Below are 19,059 nucleotides of genomic sequence, written 5' to 3' on the forward strand. Positions count from 1 at the left end.
GTGATAACAAAGCTGATAGGGATTAATTTATAAAGCCATTAATTCTTGAATGACTGGAACAGTCAGTGTTAATCCTGAGTCATGCTGTCACTTTGTCTCAAAAGCTGAGCTCAGAATATAATTACCTTGACACTGTATCATTGTAGACTTATTTTGGCAATAGCATCAAATGTTTTGAGAAGAAAAATAGGACAATACAAGAGAGATGAGGATTTTACATATTCAATTCAGTTCAGTTTGCTTAGTAGTTCTATTGGGCTTTCAGCTCCAAATTTAGGTCAGTGGCATTATCTAGTGCAGTAAACATGGTCTCAGTATAAAGCGGATCCTAAACATCAACTATTATAATGGAGAGGGGGAGTAATATTAAAATATTGCTGGTTCAAAAATAAAAGAACAGATCTGGATGGGAGATGCCTTATTTACTGGTAGTTCACATAAGACATGCTGAAGCTTCTGTGAATGCTTTGAAACATGGCAGACTTGGTCTGACTATGCTGACATTCTAAATATCTTCCCATTTCCCCACACCCCATTCCACCCTAAGCTTTGGTGCAGTTCTTGCTAAACGCAATCATAGAGCTGTGGCCAGGAAATTCTATGTTTGGTTATTGTAAGGTTCCTGACTTGCTCAGCCTCGAATTGGAAACCAGGGTCTTGGTTCAGAGAGAATCTCCACCATTGCGGCATGGTTTGCAATAAAGGACTGTTACTTAATAGACTCCAGGGCACACTTTTGCTGCTCTTCCCTGGTTTTACTGAAAAGAATCGCAGATTATTTATTCCCTTCTGACTCTGTCTGTTCTTCACCCTCTCTATTTGGTATTTAAACCTATTTAGAACCATCTAAAGTGGGAAGGACCATTCTTTCAACATTATGGCTTCTATATTGAGGTTTGCATTGCAATATAATGGCAATGTACAATTGTGGCAGTTTTGACAGTTACAGCTTTCTAAATTGTTGCAACACTGTGACATGACAACCTGTACCAGGCAAAATTGCCACTTCTTTTCAAATTATTAAAGGCGCGGGGGTCCTAACATTGCAAAGCTGGCTCTAACTGTCTTACAAGCTTTTGAAAGCTGTGGAGTTCCTGCCACTGACTGAATTCTGACATGTTTATATAGCATATAGCCTTCTCTTGTATTCAGATTTATGAGACTAATTCACAGAATCTTCCTTATTTCCTGCGCTACTTTATGCATTTTTCCTTTTTATAGGTGGAAGTGAAGCCATATGTGCTTGATGATCAGATGTGTGATGAATGCCAGGGCACTCGCTGTGGTGGAAAATTTGCTCCATTCTTCTGTGCCAACGTTACCTGCTTGCAGTATTACTGTGAATACTGTTGGGCAAGCATTCACTCTCGTGCTGGACGAGAGTTCCACAAACCACTCGTGAAGGAAGGAGGAGATCGGCCACGCCACGTTCCATTCCGTTGGAGCTGAAGCCTGGGCCTCAGTCCAGCAGCAAGTACTGGAAGCGAAGAAATGGAAGGGAAAAGAGAGTGCTGCCTCAGGGCTTTAGTGTTCTGGAAATCTGTGCATTCATCCTTGACTTTAATGAAGAGATGGGTCTTTTTATTATGATTACTATTATTATGATTATTATTTACAGTCATATTACTGAACTCTGTGTCCAGTATAATACAAGCCTAGCAGAGTGTAACTGTACTGATTTTGCACTTTGATTCACACAAACATCTGCTCGGTACCTTAATTTCTTACACCAGACTTGTCACATCTGACAATAAGTAGACTGCCATTCTCATCAGCCACTACTAGGTTGATGTGTATGTGATGAAGATTTTTAAAATTATAATTTTATTTTAAAGCTGGAGCATGCACTTATTTTCAGAAACTTAGATTTGCCCCTAGCAGATGACTTACCAAAGGTAACACTCACAAGTAGGTGGCAGATGTAGCAAAAACATAAAATGGATATTCAGCAATCATTAGGTTGGGTCATTTAGAATAGGAATAGCCCTAAAAAGTCTTTAGTTGCTCTCCATTTTTACTGGTAAGGATGATACCTCATAAGCTGGATCACACTTTCTCCACCCCACTTCCCCACCCCTTTTTGTTTTGCTGAGGGTTTCCTATTTGGTTAGGCCTTTTAGTGTTATGTAAATGTATGCTGCAATAGCTCTTGCTGCTATTAAGATGGTATTACTAATACCACAATACTCTATTCAAGCTAGGGTATCGATTAAAAAAGATGATTATGTGATTTAAAATAGTGATGGCTGCTGAAAGGAGATCAATATAGCATTCAGAAAGCTTCCAAGGAAGGTCAATAGTTTTGACTGCATGTTTACTTAATCAGGTTGCTGCATGCAAAAAAATTTTTTATATATGTCTAATATGAAAATCTGCCCACAATGCACCAATTAAGAATCTATATAGGCTACAAAGTACTCAGTAAAATAATTTAAAGAACACACAGACACACACACAGAGATTACTGACTGGAGGAAGGCATGCCTCAGTAAATGTAAATGCTTCTGAAATTAGGATCAGCCCATTGCAGTATGACCTATATTACAACACATATTTTTTAAAAACTAGATGTAGAATATCCTTAAAACCAATTTGTGAATGATAGACGAAGTACTTTGCGGTGCTCTGTTATATATTGTGCAATTTATTTTATATAGTAAAGTGATTATGTCTAGTACTGTGATCAAACTTTAACTGTTTAAGCCTCTATGTCTACCATTCACGTACTTCTGAAAGTTCAACAACAGATACAAATGCATATGCACACTCACAAAATAAAATTTGAGCTCTTAGTTCGAAACTCATAAACGTTTGCACCATTTATGTTCCTGCAGCCTTTGCCCAGAAAACCAAAGAGCTCATAACAGCATATGTACACTACGAACTTAGCTAGTAGGCTGATAAACTAGGCACATTTTTTTTTTTTTGGAAAGGTGAGAAAAAAGTGGTGCTAAAGAAATGTCTGCATAAAAAAGTTAACTTGCAAGATGTCTGCTCTCTGGGTGTGACATTTAATTTCTTGAACCCTGGATGTATCCTGTGAAGCTTGAATATATTTGAGATCTACTATATAACGGTGGACATTTTTTTAGCATGCACTATGGGGCTGCAAGATAAACACATAAACACACGTTAGTGTGCTAATTTTGAGAATGTGAGAATGTGTACACTATTTTTCTGGGTGTTTTTGTTTGTTTGTTCTCCCCCACCCCACACCCCACACACTGTTTTTGGAGTTCTGGGGACAATCTGACTGGATATGGCACCGCATAGTAGATTTAAATGTTCTGGTTTTGTGTGTTGTGATGGCCTTGTTAATGTCTAACTTTGTAAGTTTTCTTTTAATGTTTAGTTGCAATTATTGGCTCTGAAAGAAACTTTCTGTGTTTAAAAAATAGTTTTTTACTGGTTTAAAAAAATCATTCTTATTATCCCTTCCACTGTTTCTTCTGGGCATTTTTGTGATATTGCTTTATCCAGCCCAGCTGTCTCTTTTCTGTTTGGGGTTTTCTTTTCTTTTCATCTATACAAGATTTGTTATGCACTACTTTTTGTATCTAGACAGTTTTCAATAGTTGGCAGATTATTCTTTTTTAAAAGAAAAAGGCATGCTTTCTGACTGACATGATCTTTTGCAATACCTCAATTTTGAAATATAGGAAAGAAAATATTTTCTAAGTAAGTTTATTCAGAAAAATATATATTAATTTAATTCTGCAAGAAAATGATTTAACAGATGGGTAACTTTATTTTTTTCATGCTTATTTGCGTTTTTGAAAATGAAGAAGTTAGAGCTTTATAACTGTAATATTGAAGATCATAACTAACCTACAGAAGTCTACCTAATTATGTGAAACAATATACATTTTTGAAGAAATTTCCCTCTTTCATGTACAACATACCCCCGAAAGAAAGAAGGGAAAAGAGAGAGAGAAAGAGAGAGAAAGGTGCTGGAAGTTATTTGAGTAATAACATGAAAACAAATACAGCAAGGAAAGATGTAAAACAAACTGCATTGGTGCTGGAAGTTGTGAATAGAAGGTGAAAAAATATTTTTCCCTTAATTTGTATATTTATAATCAAGCAATTATGCACGACTGACCAGAATTGTGAGAGTTCTTCTGTTTGTATTTTTTAAAGATAATTTTTTAGTTTATTAAATTATAACATGGTCCCTTTTTGTTTTGTAAATGAATGTGCCCCCTAAGTTGTTAATATGTTATATTATTATAAGAGGGTCCTTCAAGAAAAGAAGTTATTTTTTAAAATAAGGTGTTCTGAACTGCAACTTGACTAAGAAGCCCCTGGCTACAACAGGTCCTCTTGTGGCCTTCTCTTGATGCGAGACTTGAACTAGTCGATTTTTTTTGAAGGCAACTTAACCTCGACTATTTGTTGTTATGTGCAATACTGTTTGTACTGTTTGTATAAAAAAGAAAAAAAGAAAAGAAAAAAGGCATAAATCTTTATTGCAGATTTATTTTCATTGCAAACTTTAGACATTGTGATTCACTAAGATCATTTTTCTACTGTCAAATATGTACCTTTTCTTCATGCTGGTATTTTTTCAATAGTAATGTAGCCTTTGTACTGAGACAAATTTTCATTGTTATTTTTAGAAAGATTTTTTGCTAAGAAAAATTTAAACATTGACATATTTTTCATTTTTATTTCAGATTTACTTTAAGGAGTGCTTTCTCAACCATTAATATAGTTGTTTCTGGGAGAGACTTTCATATCTGGTCAATGTCATTAATATTATTTTGTATTTTTACTTGGAATAAATTAATTTTATGATGCTAATTCTTTAAAAGTTTATTTTTTTCATTTTCAGTTATTTTTGAAGCTAAAAAACCTTTGTAATATTGTTACTAAAGTGTCTAGTTTTTTGAAATGCAAAGCTTTATGTATTAACTCGCTGATGTGGTTTACAATGGTGTGAAAATGGCTGGATATGTGAAATGATTGAAAAACTGTAATGAATAATTGGGCAATAAAATTACAGAATGAAGCAGGAAAATGATGTGATATTTTTGAGAAGCCTTTTTCCTTTATCAGAATGATTTAGGAAGATAATAGGGATGTCACAGTACCAGTTTGCTGTCTAGATTTATACAACACCAATACTGATAAACACTATTGCTGTTGTAATTAACTCCAATCAATAAAAATAACAGATTTATAAGCTTGCCTGTTCAGCATAATACTAATTTGCTTTCTCCCCACCCACCCCCATTACCATAGGCACACTCAGCACTGCTGCTTCATAGTGGGTGCAAGTAAAAAATAAATAAACGGAGACTACATAGTATTAATGCTTGCTCAATTCCCTTCCCTCTTCCCCCACCATCCAAACTATTTACAGTCTCTTTTGGACTGTGAATCTGAAATCTCTCCCAAGTTGCTTCAGTGTGATGTGCCATGATTTTATTTATTAAACCTGCCCCTCATGCTGCATTTCTGTGCACTTCTTTACATGGTAACCCGGAACAAATGGAGGAAGTTGTATAGTATCTGCATAATGTTACAGTGCAATTACCATACAGTGTAATTTACTGCATAGTTAGTGCTAAATAATACATGTGTAGCAACCCTTTTTACTATATCAGAGCACTTTTTTCAAACTGCGTGTATATTTCTTTTTCTTTGTGTTAGCCCTTCCGCATCACAGGTGCAACATCTGTTCCTGCTATCAAAACACTGCTTCGCTTTGTGTAGTTCATCTCCACCTTTGCCTGTCTAACCCTTACCCTTTTGCTGCTGTCCTGGCAGAACATCTGTACCGAAGCTAGAGATACTATTATCTGCCCCCTAAGATCCTGCAAACCAAACTGGTGTTATATAAAGATAACATACAATGGCCTTCCCTAGATGCATACGTTATCAGATTTTATCTATTCTTAAGCTGACTTCTACTGAAAGGAGGCAACTTTTTGATCTCTTGTAGAAATGTCTAGAGTTGGCCCATTGTGTCCTCTTTGTAAGTAATGTATAGGCAAAATCCAATAGTGAGTAAAATTTAGACTCTAATTAGGTACTACTGGTTGGGATGTTCACAAATTGTAAAAGTATAATAGAAGTGAAGGAGAAATTTCTCAAATTCCTGCGAAGTGGTACAAAGTGTGTGCTTAGATTTCTGCCTACACACTTGCCTTTTAGGAAGGCAGGGGCTAAAAGAAAATTGTATAACATATATGCAGTCAGCAAATTAACTTTGCTGATTTCACTATCTTTGTTAGAGTAGAACAAAAAAATACATAGTGCTTTACTGGGGGGAAATCCCGCCATGTTAATATTTCAGTATTGTGACATCTCTACTTGCAAGATATGAGTGAAAGATTAGTCACAGATTTGTAAAAAAAGAAGAAAAAAAGAGTCTTTTGTTAAACCTGGCTTGTATGTAGTTGCTTTTTACACCAGTTTGTATAATGTCAGCTTAACCTTTTTTTTTAAACCAGAAAACTTTTCTTCTCAATCTCCACTGTTGTAGTGTTTCTGTCCTACCACAGAGTATTTTATATTCATGCTGATGATTTGCCCTATACCCTGAATGGGTAGCACATCAGGAGCTCTTATTGTCATTCTGCACATTTTAAATTTAACTAATAATAACGTTTAGCAACAAATAGATATCCAGGGTGCTAATACGGGATAATCATTTCTGCTAATTTTTTGTTTCTGGATGTAGTTCTGTTGGAGTATAAAGTACTAGGTATTTGTAATTTTGCTGTCAAAATAATGGACATAACTTTTAGAGTGTTCACAGCTAAGATCTCTGTACTTGTTTTTTCAACTAACTAATTTTAAATGTACCATATCTTTTACTACATGTTCTCTTAGACTGGTTTTGCTAGTAACCCTAAAAGGCTTTTACATTTTTTTGGCTTGGACTAATGCTTTGTATGGAACTGCAGTACTGTGACTAAACATGGAGCTCAATGCTGCTATTGCTTACAACTGCTTCAACTTTGTAGTTTGGACTTAATTTTTTCTGTAATAACTTATTAAATCTAGTTGTACGAAGTACTGATACTTGTCATCCTTTGAATCCTTAAAAGAAAAGCTGTGGGGAAAGCTACTATTGAATAGAGATGTGTGATTTGAAAAAAAATCTAAGTCTGCCTCCACATATTATACATTAACAATGAGCATGCTTGCATTCTGTTCTTGTCTTTCGTTTTATTCTAATACGAGCCCTGTTCAATCAATTCTCTCTACCCTACTACAAAATGTATGTGTTTCAGATCTCAGGACATAAAGGGATAAAGTCATTTTGTTCTTCAGTTAGATTAACAGGAATCTTACATAGGGGTGAATTTAGACAACATTTACGAAGTTATCGCTTGCTGGGGTAAATGTAGACACTTGGGAAGGGGCCATAGCTCACTAGTAGAGCCCCTGCTTTGCATGCAGAAGGTCCCAGATCCAGTCCCCGGCATCTCCAGGTTGGGCTGGGAAAGACTCCAGTCCGAAACCCTAGAGAGTCACTTCCAGTCAGTGTTGACAATATTGGGCTAGATAAACAGATGGCCTGACTCACTGACTGGGTTCGGATGTCACAATAACCAACCCTAGCTTATTGTGTCATTTAGTGGGAGTTTTTGTAACCCACCTTAGCTTATTTGGCCAAAATAACCCACTTCGATAACCCATCGTCTGCAGAGTGGGTTATTTAACCCATCATGGGTTATTGTGTCATCTGGCGGTCACCATGGGTTATCTTGGCTGGCTACAGAGCTGTGTGGGAAAGAGCAGTCAAAAGCGCTGCTGCTCTGCTCTTCGCTGGCTTAGTACTTAGGAACACATTAAAGTGACCAAGCCAGCAGTGTAAATGGGGGGAAATGAGCAGGATTGGGACCAAACCTCAAAGCCAGCCTCCCCTACTCAGGAGGTACCAAATGCATCATCAAAACCCAGCACACTGACAGCAGTGAAAATTCCAGCTGGCTAGAAAACCTTGGGGGTTTGCAGGATCCAGACAAAACTTCATAAACAGCCTCTCCCAGTCAGGAAGCAACCGATCCAACATCTAAACATGGTGCCATTGCTGGGAAAGAGGCTTTAATGTCTTCCCAATACTGCAATTGTGAATTCGTGCAAAGACGTTAAAGCTTCTTTGCCAGCAATGGCTATGGGTGAGAATTGCACTTTAGCGAATGAGCATTACATCTCTATGAAGCTTGGTCCTGATCCTGCAAACTCCCAAGGTTTTATAGCCACCTTGGATTTTTGCTGCTGACAGTGTCGGTGCTGGGTTTTGAGGATGCATTAGGTGCCTCTTGAGTAGGGAAGGCTGGCTAAGACGTTTTGTCCTGACCCTGCAAACCCCCAAGGTTTTATAACCACATCTCCATTTTTGCTGTACTTGGGATTTTTGTTCTCCTGGGGCAAATGTGCAGGGTTTTGAGGATGCATTAGGTGCCTCCTGACTAGGAGAGGCTGGGTGTAGAGTTTGGTCCTGACCCGGCAAACCCCCAAGGTTTTATAACCACATCCCTTTTTTTTGCTGCACTTGGGATTTTCTCTGCTTGGTGAGTGAACATGCAGGGATTTGATGGTGAATCAGGTGCCTCTTGACTGGAGGAGGCTGTGTATGAAGTTCAGATGCTGCAATTTTTCAGCAGTTTAGAGGTGAAACAGCACCACTGCTTGGGAGGGAGAACTGCAGCAGGACAGGGTGTGTGTGTGTGAGTCAAATTACACACATGCTACTCACAGTAGCTTATTAGACCAGTCATGTGGAGGGGCATCGTGAACTATTTAAAAAATAAGCTACTGTGAGTAGATTATTAAGCCACCATGGCTTATTTTGATGTCCCAATGCAGCCAGTATAAGGCAGATTACTAGCTTGTTCCTATGTAAACTGAGCACCTCTTCTTATCCTGCCAAACAGTAGGAAGAATTTTACTATACAAAAAGTGCAGATGTGTGGTTTAAAAGGTCATCTATTACCTGTAGCCATCCAAAGATGGTTTGGTAAGCAAAATGTTGCCAGTGTTTTTGTACCCAAACAGAGTGGTAGGTGGAAGTATTGCAACTGAAACTCTCCCCACGACCTGAGTTCGATCCCAGCGGAAGCCGGGTCTCGGGTAGCCGGCTCAGGTCGACTCAGCCTTCCATCCTTCCGAGGTCGGTAAAATGAGTACCCAGCTTGCTGGGGGAAAGGTAGTCACGACTGGGGAAGGCAATGGCAAACCACCCCACTACAGTCTGCCATGAAAACGCCAGCACAAGCGGCGTCCCTCTAGGGGTCAGTAATGACCCGGTGCTTGCACAGGAGGAACCTTTCCTTAGTTAGGAAAGAGCTTATTTAACAGCATTCTCTCCACAGTATCGTCAAGTTCAAGATTAGAGTAGTTCTAATTTCATTGCTTCAGGTTGGATAAATTTAACACAATGTAGACCAAAGCAAAACTCTAATCAAATCTGCTCAGCGTAAGAAACAGAAGATGGCCTAATAAGGAACAATGTTCTATTTGCATTTGTTAGAGAATTTAATCATGTTGTTACTAGGCAGAATTTCACCCAGAAATACTTGCTTTCAAACCCTGATGACTGAGAGCAGAAGGATGAAGCAATAATGGCACTTCAGTAGCTAATTCCTACTGAGTTGCCTTTGAAAAATCTGTTGTGACATAATATCCCTCCTTCTAACAACTATTGAGGTTATTCTAACACTGAGAAAAAGACATAAGGTGGTAACATGTCTTGAAAACACTGCTTCTAAAATATGCTAAAGAACAACATCCTCTCAGTAACCTATTAGTTAGATTGCTAAAGTAATTTCTTGAAAATCAAGTCAATGTTAATAAAGCAATTTCCCAAACTCTCTCAAAACTAGGAAGAGGAAAATGAAGGAACATAAAGAGCAGTTAAGGAGTTGTCTTTTTCTGTGGAGGAGATATTAGCTTTTTGTAGATTAAGTTATAACCTAGTGGGTTAACAGATGTACCAAACCAATATAAATCTTCCCTTGAGGACCCTTCCCTACAGAAAGTTCTGTAGAGAACTTTCCCCTCAAATGTATCCTCACAAGAGACATGGTGACTCTGGACTTAATCCTAACTGGTGTTGCCCAGGACCTAGTTGTGAGATGTGAGTGTTGTTGAACTAGTTGGGAACAGTGACTACAGTGCTATCAAATTTAATTTACATTTAAGTGGAAAATTGCTAACGAAGTCACATTTGACTTCAAAAGAGGAAACTTCTCTAAAATGAGGGAACTAGTTAAAAGGAAGTTGAAAGGCGAAGTCAAGAGGGTTAGATCTCCCCCAAATATTTAGAGGTTACTCAAAACCACAATAATAGCAGCTCACCTAGCATGTATACCACTGGTCATGAAAGGTAGCACCAAGTCCAAGAAGTCACCAGCATGGTTAATGAGCAGCATCAAGAAAGCTATTAGAGAAAAGAAAGATTCCTTCAGAAACTGGAAGTTTCACTCAAATTAGAACAAAAATGAACACAAACTTGCAGAAAGGAGATGCAAGCAGATAATAAGAGATACAAAAAAAGCATTTTGAGGGGGCATGTTGCTAATAACATTAAGGTCAACAATAAAGGATTCAGAAGAAGGAAACCAGCTATGGAGGCAGTTGGACCATTGGATGACAATAAAAGAGTACTGAAGGAGGATAAGGAGATTATAGCGAAGCTGCTGAATGAATTATTTTCATCTGTCTTCATGGCAGAATATGTGGGGTAGATATCTGTGCCTGAACTGATGTTTTCAAGAAGGGAGTTTCAGGAACTGAGGCAAATACTGGTGACAAGAGATCAAGTTCTTGACCTCACTGATAAATTGAAAGTTAATAGTTAAGTAAACATTTTTTTGTGAGAGCTGACCATAGATCTTCTGAATCACATGAAGTTTGGCCCCAAGAGTTGTAGTTCACACCCCTGTGCCTGCTGAAGGCACCTATTCACGGTTTACTTCTCTCTCTTTGGTGCTATCTGCTTCTTTTGCAAAGCCTTTCCCAAAATCTCACAGTAATTGCCACATCTTGTGGCAATGAATTCCATAGTTAATAATGCATTGCATGAAGCAGCATCTCTCTCTTTTGTCCTGAATGCTGTCAGAAAACTTCACTGGATGAACCGAATTTCTGGTAATATGAGACAATAGGTTAGATACAAATTTAGGTGTGTGTAAGTAGACTTCTCTGCCCCCTCCTCCACCTCAGGGCAGCCCCTCCACCCTCCCAAATACTACACAGATGGTTTGGTAGCCTGTGGTGTGGGGGGAATGTCTGGTAGACATTGTCAAAGGTATTTTGGAAGTCTAAGTAGACAAAGTCCCTCACCAAGACTTCTGAGCAAACTTAACACTCATGGAGTAAGAGGCGAGGTCCTCTCATGGATCAATAACTGTTTAAAGTATGGAAAGCATAGAGCAGGAATAAATGGTAATTTCTCCCAACGAATGGATGTAAACAGTCGGGTCCTATTCTATATTGGGACCAATGCTTTTTAAGTTGTTCATAAATGATCTGGAATTACAAGTGAGCACTGAAGTGGCCAAGTTTGCAGATGATACCTGTCGGGAATTTTATTCTTATTTTAAATGAAGAGCTCCATTCTCTATGTTGGGTGTGACTACCTCATTTGGCTAAGGTGAAACAGCATGTAGTGATGTGACCGCCTGTGCCTTTGAGTTTTGTTGTCTTGAGATAGCTCCAGTTTTCAAGGCCAGAGGAAGACTCAGTTAATTGGGACCAAATTTTTTCAGCTGCATTCCTGTGGGAACTTTCCTTTCAGCTGCATTCCTGTGGGAACTTTCCCTGCCTCCTTTACAAGATTTGAGAAGCTGCAGTATTTGACCTGCGATTGGCCCCTTGAAAACATCTCTGAGTTGTCAGGGGCCTGACCTGAGCATAAATGAGGGATGTTGGGGGCTGCCCATTTGTCTTCGTCTACTTGAGGATGTGCCAACTTGCTTTTGGGCTTGTGAGCGCTTGGATCCTGGTTTGGGCCCTGTCCTGCTGGGAGATCCATGCTTGGGTAACATATAGGATAGGGTTAGGGTTTTCCTGCTTCACTCCCCCCCCCACTCATTTCCTTAGCACACTTAGTTGGATGTGTTTACTGAGCTTTCTCCATCACCCCAAGACTGCTGATTCCAAAGTGGCTCTGTTTACAGCCACTTTAGACACTAGTGACTAGTGTGTGTATGAACTAGTAGGCATCACTTTATAGTGCAATGCTTAGACTCTCTGTAATCTTGGCTGTCATTCTGTCCATTCACTCCTTTTGGAGCCCTTCACGATAGGCTTAGAATTTCACAATCCTTTATAACTGGGCATCATCCACAAATACAGTTATATCACTGTTCAGCCCTGACTCCAGTACTGCATGTATGTTAAATAGTACTGGTCCCAATGCAGACCTTGGGGGACCATATAGTATAGAGGTTATTTTTACTGTGTTGGAAAGTAAGGCTATTCTAAATCCCCCTGCCCTGTTTTTACTTGTCCATACTTATCCCATTGCTACTAAGATTACTTGAAGGCTGCCACAAGCTTTTTAAAACTACATGTCTACCAGATTATCCCTTATTATGTATGAGTAGATGCTTGTAAGGCAAGACAATTTTGTGTGAGCTATGTTGATTCTTCTTCATCAAAGTTTGTCCTTCCTTATTTGTGGCAAATTTCGCCTTAATGTTTTCCACTAATCTACCTGGGACAAAAGTTCAGCTGACAGGTAAGTAATTGCTTGATAAGACTAATTTTACTTACATATTTTAATTAAAAGAACAATTTCACACTGAACTTTTTAATTACTTTCAAATGCTACTATCTAGCTTCCATGACTCATAGCTTTTTAATTTGTCAATCGTGCCTTGTAATATCATTGTTCATGCTCATGTAGCCAAAATTACATCCTACATGCACAAGACAGAGGTAGCAGCAGACTCAGGGCATCTTCAAGGTTTATAGGGGTATGAAAAATAATAAAGAATCCCACCCCCACCCCCCCAATCCAGTGATAATTCAATGGTATGAAATACTGACATACTGAGAGAGAGAGAGAAAACCTTACAACTGGGTGGGAGGAGTAATAGAATAAAGAGGCTGGAGGAAAAAATGAAAACTGGGTGGGAGGGAGAAGGGAATGGAGTGGCTGGTCAAGGACAAGGGAAGAACAGAGATGTGGAGAAAAAAATCAACAACAGTGTCATTGTCTGGATAGATCATTTCATTCCTGGTTCACACTGAGAAGGTATTTCAAAATGTCCCTACAGACAGAAGTGAGAGCTGCCCATAGACTTCAATGGCAAAATCAATGTTTTTAATGAAACTGGGATTGGGCACAAGTGTGTTCAACCCAACATCCCCACCCCAAACACACACATCCTACTCAACACTGCAACATTTTGTTGCAGAAGCCCACTTAATCCTAAAATGTCATTCTTTGTCAGATATGGGTATCTTGCTGTCTTCAGTAGCCAGAGCCAGTGTAGTGTAGTGGTGAGAGTGACGGACTGGGAGCCGGGAGATCCGGGTTCTAGTCCCCACTTGGCCATGGAAGCTCACTGGGTGACTTTGGGCCAGTCACAGACTCTCAGCCCAACCTACCTCACAGGGTTGTTGTTGTGAGGATACAACGGTGAGGAGGAGGATAATGTAAGCCGCCTTGAGTTCCTTGCGAGAGGGAGAAAGGCGGGGTATAAATGCAATAAATAAATAAATAAATAAATTCAGTAGTGAATGCTGATGCAAATATTAAAAGTTTTCCTGCTTTTCTGTTGGGTAAGAGCATGGCCTTGTGATGTCTTTCATGGCCACAACTATGGGCTATTCTATGATATGAGAACTGCAACTGCATTGATGGATGTCATGCTGTAATGGCAACAGCTGGAACTATGGGATAAGTGGGCTCATGTGGAAAGTAACCATGTGATTCAGACATCCCACAAGTCCCAGACAGCGATGTTCTGCAGGTGCAACATGCAAATCCAGCACACAGAACAGACCCTGCAAGTTGATTTTTCAGAGTTTAGCGCGTTGTTGACAAACGGGGCATTGCAGACAAATTGATGCCTATCACGTTGCTTTGTGTTACTGCAGCGAAAACAACCTCTTAGGGTCCGACTGCCTGTAAATTTTGATGGCGATGTGAATGTTAAATTCAGCTCAGCTCTTTCTGGAACAGCCTGAGCACTGGTGGAAACTAGCCAAGGGAAAGTGAAACAGCAGCATGCAGTCAGTGTAAATCCTGCTTTGTCAGCAACAGGGGATCAAGTGGCATAAACGCTGACCCAATGATCGTTATTGGGACTGCAGCAGGTGGGGGAGAATTTAACCCCTTTTCTCCCTGCTGTGGTCATGAGTGAAATTCCTCTTCTGAAGCTAGTGTTTGCTTGGGCTGGGGGGAATCCGCCCTTGACACCAGCGGGCAATTTCCTCCTAATGCAACTATCAGACAGGACGCTATGTTCAAGCTTTCGCTGGTCTACATATTGTAGACTGTTGGTGATGCCTCAGCTACTGGAATGTAAAGGACAGTGAATTTTGAAATAATAGTTGCTTTGAAGACAACATGAAAATCATCATACAAATTAATATCAAATTCAGGTGCTGGGTTATGGTAGCCACATAACTAAACCAAAGCTATTGAGAAACAAGAGGAGGCATCACTATCAGCATGGCTGGGAGCCCCATGTCTATAGAAGCAGACAAAATATTTGTGCGTGCAGAGGAAAACCTAAGGGATAATCCTCCCACCCCAAACTGCCTAATAAGGACTGAGCATGCTTGGTGGCCACAGAGTGCTGAGTGGGAATGGAATGGCGTATCTGAAAGAAGGCATGGCTGGCTGAAACACTGAAGAGAAGCACTCCGCCTGATAGCATCCAATTGGAGATTAGCATCAACAGGGCAAAAGCTTCTGTTCATTGAAGTGCTCTAAAGCCAGTATTTAGAAGGACAGAATCTGCACTTGCAGGACTTCTGTCTTCCTCAGAGTTTGTAAAGCAGCCTTCCCCAAGTGGGTTTCCTCCAGATGTGTTGGGACTACAACTCCCAGAGTCCAACAACTACAGTTATGGGAATTGTAGTCTAACACCAGCTTGGGGAAGGTTATTACAAAGGCACAGAAGTACTCATTCCACTTTTTGGAATTCAATGAGCAAGCTAATCTTATACAAGACTTGTATTCACTTCAAGTGTATAGCTCAAACTATAGCCAAGCTTCAGCTAATGGGAAGGACAGACAGATAGATAATGCTCCTTGTTATCTAGACCACCACCATTCAATTCAGCTGTGTAAGCACTCTTTCGCGTGCCTCTTTTTATACAGACCATCGCTCTTTTCTCCTTCAAAATGGCAACTTGGACATTTCTCCCAGTGGCATCAGTCCTTGCTTCAACTTATTTTTTATTTCTGATGTCATCGCTCAGATTCCAGAAATACACCCTGTTTAGAAGCTTCTGATTGCCTTCAACTGCATTACAGACAATTAGTGGCTGAACGTTTTCTGCATAACCCTTCTCTGTTAACTCTCAGCAATCACCTTTCCTTTTGTCTGTCTCCTACCATCTAAATACCTGCTGTATGTGATGCAAAAAAAGGCTGTCATCACCTCTGACAGTCAAGTAGTCTTGCTCACTGTAAGTCCCACAGGCTGATTGCAGCCCCTTACCCCCAAGGAATTTATAGGGCATCCAGGTGTCCTCTTTTTACAGAGAACAGTCCTCTATTTGAAGGGCTGGCCTGGTCAATTCCAGGTTAAAGAACCATCAGACCTGTTGTCCATCCACAGTGAGCACCTGAACAGCAGGATAAACAGGCAGACACGTAGGTCACCTGGTCAATCTCCTGCACTATAGTGAGATGTATATAGAGATGCAGTACATTATAGCATTTCTAAATTTGCATCTAGGCCTATAAACTGGCATGTGCAAATGTTATGCAAATCACTGTCCTCTTTTTTTGGTAATTCATAAGTGGCCACCCTAAACTCCAAATACCCATTTGTTAGCAACCCCCTCTTGGTGTAGGAACATCTAAAGCCCTCACAAACTAATCAAAAGCAGCAGTGGCGACGACATTTTAGCATTGACCCTCCTTTCTTTGTGTTCAGAAGGGTGGAGATGGCATAGGCTTTTCCATCCTGAGGCAGCAGTCAACCAGCCAGCCCATGGCATGGCCCACTTCTAGCTAGGTCTACCTCAGGATGAAACTTTCCAGGAGAGCGAAAACCTTGAGTGGCACTGCTGCTTAACTCAGTGAGAAGGGATTAGCAATTGTCAAGGAGCCCCAGATCAATTTAGAATGGGCTTGCGTATTATTTTTTTAGCTGGAAAAAAGCCCCTTATTCAATAGCCAAGCTTCTTCAGAAGTTTGTTCCCATCTGCTCCTGATTATATCATATGGGGGTGCAACAGGGCCTGCGATGCAAGCAAGGGAAATTGCTCTTGCTGCGTATGAGTCCAAAGTCACCACCTTCCCTTTTCCTAAAACTTATCTGGCAGCAATGTCTCATTGCAGAATCTCCATTAGATCTTTGGCATTGCTGTGGCAGTATCCCAGGCAATCGAATTTTAGGTGCTGTGGTTTCTGACACCCACAACAGGCTCATGGCCGGGGTGGGGCGGGGCACAGGACTGGTTACTCTGCCTTGCTGGACTGGTAAGAGAACGACAGTGGAGAGGATTGTTCCATTGTTTACAGCTGGCTGCTGGATGCCTGCAACTACCCACCACCACCAGTAACCTGCTTTGTGTCATCCTCACATGGATTGCAAAGTGAGTGAGAACACCTGCCAAAGTTTCTCCAGCCAATCAGAGTGCTATCTCTGAGCCTTTGAGACCTTCAGGCATCATGGAGACTTAAAAACTGCCCTGCTACAAGGTGGCGGGCTGCCCCCGAACCGCTTGCCATGAGGGTGCCTCTTATTTTCCCTTTCCTCTTTGGTTTGTTTACTTCCTGCTTGTCAATCACCTGTACTGTGTGAGTGGCATGTCCCTGAATGAGAGTAGGGATCTCCTAACAACAGTTGTTTTCATATCTCATTGTTGCCCACCCTGCATAAGAAACAGGGGATAGGGGCTTCATGTGCCAGAACTGCTCCCCTGCCCAGGGTGGGAGCCTGTGATAATTAGAAGTGGTGCTTCCCCTGGGTGAAAGCCAAGGGGATGGGGAGAGAACCGTTTTGCCACAGCCCAGATGAGAGACGGAATGAGCATGAATGAAGGGAAGTAGGTTGAATGGCTAGGAAATAAGCACGTTACTTGTTCTCTACTTTGTTTGGTTGACAAGCCGGATGTCCTAGATGTGACCAGCAGCTGGTTATAACCACAAGCTACAAATTGTGATTGTGGTAATTTGGCTGGGAGTGATTGTTGGATGAGTAAAGTGTATGCATTGAATGGTTGAAGGTATATTTGAATGGTGGGTGGGTGGAGTGTGGGTACTTTTGCTACGGTAAGCATGTGCCTGGGAAACTCTGACACAGGGAACCATGGAAGGAGTACTATTCCAGTGACTTGGGGGAGAAGGAGATACGGCAGGAGGAGGGGGTTGGGACATCAGAGTAGAATGGGTCACAGGTGTTTATACAGTTCCCCTTCTTCACAGGGCCCTCCTCTAGCTCTCATGTACCTGGTAGCTCATCCACTGAGGCCTCCTGTCTTGCGATGCTGCTATTTAACAGCAGATCAGTCCACAATCAGACCTCACTCATTCATGATTTAATCATGGATGAGATGGCCGACCTGGCATATATTACTGAGACTTGGATGGGTGAGCTGGGTGGGGTGAACCTGACTCAGCTCTGCCCACCTGGGTACTTCATGCAGCAACAACATAGGTTGGAGGGGAGTTGCTGTGTTTCATAGAACTTCCATCTCTCTCACCAGGAAGCCACTCCACCTTGGAGCAGGCCTTGAGGGGCTGCACCTGGTGTTGGGCCATAGAGACAGGTTGGGGATGCTGCTGGTGCACCGCCCACCCTGCTGCCCAGCAGCATCCCTGACTGAGCTGGCAGAGACAGTTACAAGTGTGGTGTTGGAGGAACCAAGGACGGTGGTTCTGGGTGACTCCAACTTCCATGCTGAGGCTGTCTCTGGGAGGCTTCATGGCCTCCATGACAACCATAGGGCTGTCTCAATATGTCATCGGTCCAACACATGAAGCAGGGCACACCCTTGATTTGTTTTTTGCTCCAAGTTGTAAGATGGGTAGTCTGAAGATAGGTGTGTCCAAGTAACCCCATTGTCATGGTCATTGTCGCTTCCTAGTGAGATTCGAACTTACAGCATTACTTTCCTCCTGCAAGAGTGGGGGACCTATTTGGATGGTCCTCCCCAGGAGTGATGGAACCCAATGGATCTCTGAATGCTCTTGGGGAGTTTCCAGTGGAGAGCACTGGTGGTCCAGCCGAGGCCCTAGCCTCACTGTTTAACAGTGAGATGTGGAGGGTCATCTACTTGATTGCTCCCGAGTGCCTTCTCCATCACTGTGAAGCCCATTCTGCTCCCTCGTATACTGGGGAGCTGCAGTCAATGAAACAGGCTGGATGTCACCTAGAGCGCAAATGGCACAAGCTTTGAAGTGAAGATGACTAAGCATGCTCTAGAGCACATAATTGTGCCTATTGAGTGGCAGTGCAGGCAGCAAAGGCAGCTTATTTTGCTGCCTCCGTTACATCCTCAAGTATCAGTCCAGCAGAGCTCTTCCACGTGGTCCGGGGGCTGTTAACACCTTTCCCAGGAAGTGGGGCCCTGGCCCTATTGGGGGCCCACTGTGACCTCTTTGCATTGCACTTCGAAGACAAAATTGCTCATCTCTGCAGTGAACCTGATGCTGTTGTTAGTGCAGTTCCAGTCGAGGTGTCTGATGCCACTATCTGCCCAGTTTTGTGGGATTAAGTACAGTTGTTGCAGCCTAATGGTGTGAACACGGTGCTTGCAGCAATGCGACCAGGTGCCCACTCAATCCCTGCCCCTCCTGGCTAATAAAGGGGGTCTGACTGGGTGGGTTCAGGGATTGATAAATGCTTCCCTACATGAAGGGGTGGTCCCTGCTGTGCTTGAGGAGGCAGTAGTGCAACCACT

At 41.4% G+C, this 19,059-nt stretch overlaps 1 protein-coding gene across 9 annotated transcripts in view; it reads left to right on the forward strand.

Annotated features, from left to right (window-relative positions):
• CPEB3 (cytoplasmic polyadenylation element binding protein 3) overlaps positions 1-16,050 on the forward strand; it is a 126,395-nt gene extending 110,345 nt beyond the window's left edge. For 7 of the 9 annotated variants that reach the window (XM_084845891.1, XM_084845890.1, XM_084845894.1 and 4 more), the window contains one exon: positions 1,222-16,049. In XM_084845891.1, the coding sequence (XP_084702017.1) occupies positions 1,222-1,449 (228 nt within the window). In that variant the 3' untranslated portion in view covers positions 1,450-16,049. Of the gene's footprint in view, positions 1-1,221 lie in introns of all 9 variants that reach the window. The other 2 variants (XM_084845895.1, XM_084845889.1) reach the window with 1 other exon arrangement.
• The last annotated feature ends 3,009 nt before the right edge of the window (positions 16,051-19,059 follow it).

Source organism: Heloderma suspectum, chromosome 3 (genome assembly GCF_057233095.1).
Source record: "Heloderma suspectum isolate Gila_16-S chromosome 3, 16-S_ref, whole genome shotgun sequence".
Classification (NCBI taxonomy): domain Eukaryota; kingdom Metazoa; phylum Chordata; class Lepidosauria; order Squamata; family Helodermatidae; genus Heloderma; species Heloderma suspectum.